Source organism: Homarus americanus, unplaced genomic scaffold (assembly GCF_018991925.1).
Source record: "Homarus americanus isolate GMGI-L3 unplaced genomic scaffold, GMGI_Hamer_2.0 scaffold33124, whole genome shotgun sequence".
NCBI lineage: Eukaryota > Metazoa > Arthropoda > Malacostraca > Decapoda > Nephropidae > Homarus > Homarus americanus.
The window spans coordinates 86,509-94,615 of NW_024722374.1; the positions used below are offsets into that span (position 1 = coordinate 86,509).

General features: G+C 46.8%; 1 protein-coding gene across 1 annotated transcript; it reads left to right on the forward strand.

Annotated features, from left to right (window-relative positions):
- The first annotated feature begins 1,746 nt into the window (after window positions 1–1,746).
- Window positions 1,747–5,951, forward strand: LOC121862725 (probable inactive protein kinase DDB_G0270444). Its single transcript, XM_042361042.1, has 3 exons — window positions 1,747–1,965; window positions 4,798–5,249; window positions 5,534–5,951. Exons 1-3 carry the CDS (start codon window positions 1,747–1,749, stop codon window positions 5,949–5,951), a joined length of 1,089 nt encoding a protein of 362 aa, XP_042216976.1.
- The last annotated feature ends 2,156 nt before the right edge of the window (window positions 5,952–8,107 follow it).

Here is an 8,107-nt window from a genome sequence, read left to right on the forward strand (position 1 = left end):
TCTCTTCGGTGTTCAAAAGACCTGATTATCCCTTCCGTCCTACATCCAGTCCTATGTTTTTCCTCTCCTTTCCTCCCTCACCCCCCCTCCCTACCGCACCTCTCTGCTGTACTCAGGAGGCCAGGATATAATTTAAAGCACCCAGTGATGTGAACTCCTTCCTCGTAGCATTCTACCAGCCCCGCGTTGCTCCAGCTGGTGGTGGTGGTGGTTCCCTGGAATGAATGTGGCCGGAGTGTGTTTACATTACCCACAACAATCCCCTACAGGGCCTGGGCTACTGCCACTCGTCGCTCATCTCCCTCCCTTCCTCCCTCTCTCCCTCCTTCCCTCCCTCCCTCCCTCCCTCCCTCCCCCACCAGAAGGGAGTATGGTATCACAGCGTTACTCTCTAGGCAGGGAGTCGTGAGCACTTTATGAGCTGTGGGCCGCCATTTACTGAGTTACAGTTAGATACAGTTGGCGTGTGAGGTTTGTGTGAGCAAGTCCTTACTCTTGGGTTATGAGCACTGGTCTTCCTCTCCTCCCTCCCTCCTTCTCCCTCCCTCCCTCCTCCCTCCCTTCTCCCTTCCTTCTTCTCCCTCCCCCTCCTTCCTTCTTCTCCTCCCCTTCCTTCTTCTCCCTCCTTCCTCCTCCCTTCTTCTTCCTCCCCTCGTTCATTCTCCCTACCTCTCCTTCCTCCCTTATTTAGCCTCCCTTTCTCTACTACCTCCCCAGACCCTACCCTCCCTTCCCTCACCCTCACCTCCAACCCTCTCTCAAACTATTTTCTCCCCACCCTTACTTAACTTTCTTCAACAAATTTTCTCCCCACTCCCCTACCCGCCATAAATATTTCCTCCTATTCTCCCCACCTGTTTACCCTCTCACGCTCACCCACTCATTTCCCTCTCACCCTTCCTCCCTATTTCGGCTTACATCCGTCCCCCTCCCTCTCTTTCCGCTTACCTTTGTTACCTCCCCTCGCCTCCCCTTTCCCCCATTATTTATCTCCCATTCCCTTTCCTTATTCTTTCACGCCTTCTCCCTCTTCCCTCATCTTCCTTTCCTTCCTCACCACTCCTCTTCTTCCCACCTCTCCTCCTCCTCCTCGTTCACCCTCTCCTCTCCCCTACCCCCTAGTCCCCCTTCTCTCCCTTTATCTTTCCCTTTACCCCTCATCTTCTCCTGTCTCCCCTCCCTCTCGTTCCATCTCCCCTCCGATTGCCTAGTCCCTCTTCTATCTCCCTCCCCTTGTTCCACCCTTATCCCCTCGTCTCTCCCCCTTTCCCTTTGTCTCCCCTTACCCTCGCTGGTTGACCTGGGTGGTGATGAGTATTTTTTTACGAGAGGACAAACTAGACGAGGTGGTGCAGCTGTCAGGTAGGAGAAGGTGCATTAACTAATTAATCATAGAGGAAAGATAAATACGGTGAGTATAAGCTGGAATAAGGTGTGTGTGTGTGTTAGTGAAATAAGTTGGTAGTATTGAAATAAGGATAGGGGAAAATAAGGGTCGTCATGGGTGAAATAATAAGTATTTGGTGTAAACAAAAGTCGATATAAGTGAATTAAATCCATAATGTGAAATAAGATGGTATATGTAAATAAGGTAAATAAGATGTGTAGTGGTGAAATAAGTTGGAATAATCTAACAGCAAGAATATAGACGATAAAACTGAGACCAACAGTAGTGACGAATAACCTTATAATAACGGCAAACAGAGGAATAATCTTAAAGTGAGAATAAACAGAGAAATTTACCAAATGATTATTATCTCAACCAAGGCTCTCAGCTCAGGGCGTTCATCCATGAGTCTCAGCTTAGGGGCGTTCATCCAAGAGTCTCAGCTCAGGGGCGTTCAATCAAGAGTCTCAGTTCGGGGCGTTCAATCAAGAGTCTCAGCTCGGGGCGCTCAACCAAGAGTCTCAGCTCGGAGCGTTCAACCAAGAGTCTCAGCTCACAGTATGGGTGAACGAGCGCCGGTAACAACACCTGGTGAAGAGTGTATGCAAATGACCCGAAATTGACCGGCAAATTTGCATAGATAAAAGGGTTAGGTGTAGCCCTCAAGAACCCAGGCTGGTGGTGTTATGGCGAGGGGAAGGGTGAAGCTTTCCTGAGAGAGAGAGAGAGAGAGAGAGAGAGAGAGAGAGAGTTAAATCTTGAGTGGTATTTGCCTGGCCAGCACGTATACACAGACATACATATACACACACATACACGCATTTCAAAACTACAAGCGGAATACGTGCACAAGACAGAGATTAAAATAGCAATTACATTAACACAATAATAATGGCATAAAGACAAAACACAAGCGAGCAAACTATTGAAAATTTAAAGGAAATTACCCCTGCCCCCCCAAAAAAAACTGAATTATTTAGCATACAAATCAAAGGTGACATATTTAACGTGTACTGGACCTACCCAAACCTCTTAAGGATTCTGGTGGAAAATATAAGGTACTTGGTAACTATAAATGACAGAAGAAACTCCAGAAAAGAAAGTATGAACATCGTCGTCGCGGCCTGATCACGGTCCTGACAAGAGTTAATGGCATTCGATTCCAATAAACGATAAGGAAGTGCCGAGTAGTATCCGAGCCTAGCGATATCCAGGAGCATAAAATCACCTCATCCTTGACCACCGAAGGGTCAAGACGTACCTGGCTTCTCTGGCAGCAGCCAGGTCAACTGTTATGTTGGCCCATACCAACTCCCTCCCCTGAACCCCTCCTCCCCACCGGAATATCAATAAGTTCTCGCCAGAAGTTACTATTTCATTTAGGAAAGGAATGGAACCAGTGTTGAACAGAGTTGAACAGTGGTGAACAGTGGTGAACAGTGCTTAAGTCAGTGAAAAACAACTCAACAGTAACAGCTGAGTCGTTCCCAAGCTAACCTTCACACAGTGAGGTCCCGTGTAGCTCCAGAGTGTTAAAGGTAGTGTCTTAACTTAAATATGAACAGGAACATTTCTTAAAACTATGCACAAGAGTCGGCCAGACGGAGTTACAAAGTATCAGGAAGCAGACCAGCCAGTGTACAACAATCTCGGCCTCAAGTTTGGGCGCCTTCTGTCAGAAAAGTTTTCGGCTGAGGGAGAGAAAGGGAGAGAGGAGAGACACTTGAGGAAACAGCCACCTTACGAGTAAGATCATATTATAGAAAACGGGAGACGGGTTTAGGATCACATTGGTCAGTAGAATCATAGGAAAATGATAGAAGATATTGATTATACAACACGTTATTAGGATTATAGAAAGCAGAGGGGGTTTTGGGATCAGATAATAAGCACAAAAATGGGAGATCAGAATTGTACAATGGGTCAGTAAATATAGAAAACGAGAGATGTGGGGTGGGGTGGGGTGGGGTGGGGCTTGAGGTGGGGAGTGGGTGGGGTGAGGATAGCCGTGAGGCTCGAGGGAATACCGAAGGGGTCGAAGCCTGAAAAGTTGGTACTTAGAATTTTCCTCCTCGCGGGTAACTTGGAGATGTAAGACCACACCTAATTAACTGAGTAGAGTTAAAGCAGGGATGGAAAGTCCAAAATGGCTTCAATATTACACCGAGACTCTGCCTTAGATAGATACGTTCACTTTAGCACCCGTTAAGAAATAAAATTAGGGGTTATGTCAAGATTAGGCAACCCAGTATATTTAACCTGATGATAAATACTCTTACACGAACCTAACCTAACCTAACCTAACCTAACCTAACCTAAGCTAACCTAACCTAACCTAACCTAACCTAAGCTAACCTAACTCCTCCATGTAGCGTTAGGGTGTGTAATCAGGTTAAATATGTTAGGGGTGTTAACAGCTTTCATGTGACCCAAAATTGGCATAGAGATTTTTTTTTTAAACTGAATTAAGTTAGTAATGGAAGAAGGGAGGGGAGGTGAGAGAGGGTTAATTCTCCAGAAAACAGCTGACAGGACTGGAAGGAGGCGAGGGGTGGAGGGAACAGCCATCACGAAAAACAAGTGGAGGGTGGCGGGAATTTAAGGGAGCAGCGACCAAAGGAAACAGGTAAAGGGTGGCGGGAATTTAAGGGAGCAGCGACCAAAGGAAACAGGTAAAGGGTGGCGGGAATTTAAGGGAGCAGCGACCAAAGGAAACAAGTGGAGGGGGGAGTGAGGGGTAGAGGGAGAGTCACGGGAACAGCCACCAAGAAAAATAAAGAGGAGGGGGTGAGGGGAAGAGGGACAGTCAAGGGAACAGCCAATGGAATAACAAGTTCAAAGAAAACGGAAGACCAAATTAAGAAAACGGAGGAAAGAATTAAGAAAACGTAATAACAAAGAAAATGTAGTGCAGGGACTTAGATTTAACGCCTTAAGGGGAGACTCACCCACCAGCCATCTTACCATTACTCCCTGTATGAAAAAGCCAAAACAAGTCGTGAATTTTGCTCTGAGTTTGCGAATAATTTTAGATCCACTTCAGCGAGGGGAGATTTGGCGACGACCGTGGAAACTTTTACGATAACGACGTCAGATATCAAGAGATGAGGAGGATAAAAAAAACACCAGCAGCATTGTTGGATTAGATATTAGCTAATTAAAAGATATAATTGAAATTAGAGGATGTGGCGTATCAGAGATGAGAGTGAAAGATATCGGAATTAGGGAATGAAAGGTGGAATGGAGAGCGAAATATATCGTAATTAAAATTGAAAGGTGTTTGGGATAAGAATTAAAGATATAATACTTGGGAATGAAAATTATCGTGATTAATAACGATCGATTTCAGAGCTCAGGGAGTGGACGATATCAGAGTTCAGGGAGAGGAAGATATCAGAGCTCAGGGATAGGAAGATATCAGAGCTAAGGGAGAGGAAGATATCAGAGCTCAGGGAGAGGAAGATATCAGAGCTCAGGGAGAGGAAGATATCAGAGCTCAGGGAGAGGAAGATATCAGAGCTCAGGGAGAGGAAGATATCAGAGCTCAGGGAGAGGAAGATATCAGAGCTCAGGGAGAGGAAGATATCAGAGCTCAGGGAGAGGAAGATATCAGAGCTCAGGGAGAGGAAGATATCAGAGCTAAGGGAAAGATATTTGTTTTATGGAGAGGAAGATATCAGAGAGAAGATATCAGAGCTCAGGGAGTGGACGATATCAGAGCTCAGGAGAGGGGAAGATATCAGATAAGGGAGGAAGATATCAGAGCTCAGGGAGTGGACGATATCAGAGCTCAGGGAGAGGAAGATATCAGAGCTCAGGAGAGGAAGATATCAGAGCTTAAGGGAGAGGAAGATATTTGTTTGTGAGAGGAAGATATCAGAGCTCAGGGAGAGGAAGATATCAGAGCTCAGGGAGATAAGACATTGTTTCAGGAGAGGAAGTATTTACTGGAGCCTCAGGGAGAGGGAAGCGACATTTCCAGAGCTCAGGAGTAGACATCAGAGTTAAGGGAGAGGAAGATATCAGAGCTCAGGAGAGGAAGATATCAGAGCTCAGGAGAGGAAGATATCAGAGCTAAGTGAGCAAAGATATCAGAGCTCAGAGGGAAGTTATCAGGAGCTAAGGGAGGACGATATCAGAGCTCAGGGAGTGGACGATATCAGAGCTCAGGGAGAGGAAGATATCAGAGCTCAGGGAGAGGAAGATATCAGAGCTCAGGGAGAGGAAGATATCAGAGCTCAGGGAGAATATCAGAGCTCAGGGAGAGGAAGATATCAGAGCTCAGGGAGTGGACGATATCAGAGCTCAGGGAGTGGACGATATCAGAGCTCAGGGAGAGGAAGATATCAGAGCTCAGGGAGAGGAAGATATCAGAGCTCAGGGAGAGGAAGATATCAGAGCTCAGGGAGAGGAAGATATCAGAGCTCAGGGAGAGGAAGATATCAGAGCTCAGGGAGAGGAAGATATCAGAGCTCAGGGAGAGGAAGATATCAGAGCTCAGGGCAGAAAGATATCAGAGCTAAGGGCAAAAAGATATCAGCTCAGAGGGAGAAAGATATCATAATACTGATAGCGGTAAAACTTGGAGGACTCAACAATGATGATTGATCTTAGGGTCGGTGGCCGTTCTCGGTGTCTCTGCTAAAGTGACTGAGTTTGGGAGAGTTTGGTCTGGTTTACCCCTGGAGGCCACTACTACGACCAAGTTGACGTGGGCCTCCCTGGAGTCTTAGGTCTACTGGGGTCATCTGGCGTCGGTGATGGTGGGTCTTAGGTCAACTGAGGTCATTGATGGACGGGAGGGAGGAGTTATATGAGAGTTATTGATGAAGGAAGAACCTTTGTCACCTCCATCTTATACTTCCATCTTCTTTCCTTTCCTTCCTTTTTTTCCCTTTTTATCCTTCATGTCCCTCTATCCTTCTCCCTTTCTCATTCACTGCTTTCTTTCCCTTTCTCCATGTCTCCCTTTCTTCATCTATCCCACCTTCCCTCCCTCCTCTCACCTCCCTTCCCTCCCTTTCCCTTCCCTCCCTCCCTCCCTCACACCTAGCTTGGTCCCGTCAAGACAAACACCTCAGCCGAAGCACAACATTAAAGCCCAGACTTAATATATAATTCCCCTCGGTCTGGACAAAAGAGACCCTGCTTCCCCTCTCCGTTCCTCCCCTCTTTCTCTCCCCTCCTATCCTTTCTCTCTCCTTCTGTACTCTCACCCCCTTTCACTCTTTTTCTCGTGTCCCCTCTTCCGCTTTCCTCTTTTTCTTCTTTATTTCACCTCCTCTGCTTTTCTCCTCCCCTTCCTTTTACTTTCTTTTTCTTTCTCTCCCCTTCCCTCTTTATCCCTTCTTTCCATTTCCGCTTTATTCCCATTCCTTCCTTATTCCACATTACTCCTTTTCCTCTCTTCCTTGCTTTTCTCTCTCCTTTTCTTTCCCCTCTCCACCTTTCATCTCTCCTTACCCTTTCCCCCTTCCCCTTGCCATCCCTTGCTCCCCCTCCCATCCCTCCGTCCCCCTCTCTATTCAGGTGTAGAAGTCCTATAGATCTCCCACCTCCTTCCACCTCCCCCACCCACCTTCCCTCTCCCTAGCCCCTCCTCCCCCCAACATAACCCTTCACCGTCTTCCTCTTCCCCCCTCCCGTGCCCTTTACAGACACGCCTCCCATTCCCTGCCTCTCACCCCATCACCCCTCCCCTTACCCCTCCCCCTCCCCTTACCCCCTCCACCCTCTCCTCGTACCCCTCCTATTCATATCATCGTCTTAAAGAGATAAAAAGAACACCTTCATATTTAAGAAAAATAACAGTAAAAAATCATCGCTCCTCGAATTAAAAGTGACTAGACCCATAATAACGCCTGGATAAAGTTAACATATAACGCCTGGATAAAGTTGACATATAACGCCTGGATAAAGTTAACATATAACGCCTGGATAAAGTTAACATAACGCCTGGATAAAGTTAACATATAACGCCTGGATAAAGTTAACATATAACGCCTGGATAAAGTTAACATATAACGCCTGGATAAAGTTAACATATAACGCCTGGATAAAGTTAAGAAATTTATGGATATCTGTAAATATTAGCGATATCCATTTATCTTCATAAAAAAATTATTTCCATCACATTTCGTCTTAAAAGCTTTTCAGTATCGGGTCAAACCTAGAAAAGACTGCAAAGAAGGAGGTCTCTCTAGAAGGAGGAGAAGGAGGAGGAGAGGAGAGGAGGAGGAGGAAAGGAGGAAGAGGAGGAGGAGAAAAGGAGGAGGAAGAGAGAAGGAGGAAGAGAGGAGGAGGAGGAGGAGGAGAGGAGGAGGAGGAGGGACAGATGTAGGACTAAAGAAAGCGACACAGTGAAGCTCCATTCATAGAGGGCGGGGGAATGAGACAGTTTACTCCCTGTCAGTAAGGCGTAAGTAAAATTGAATTCCCTCGGCAGCCATTCCGTCAGTGTCAACGCTTTTGGGGGAGACGTGGGTGGGTGGGGGGGGGGGGGGGGGGGCTCTTATGTCCACTCATGGCCCGGGCAGTGGCGAGGCTAGAGGGTCATTCGTCCTCTGAGGATAGTGGCCGGTCTTGGTTGTGGACGGAGGGAGGTGTAGCGTCTTGAGGGAGTTAAGTGAGGGAGATTTTTTTAAGGGAGTGGAAAGGCCTCATAGGGGGATTGAGAAAGGGGATTTTTATTCAGGGAGTGTATAGCGTCTTGTTGAAGTT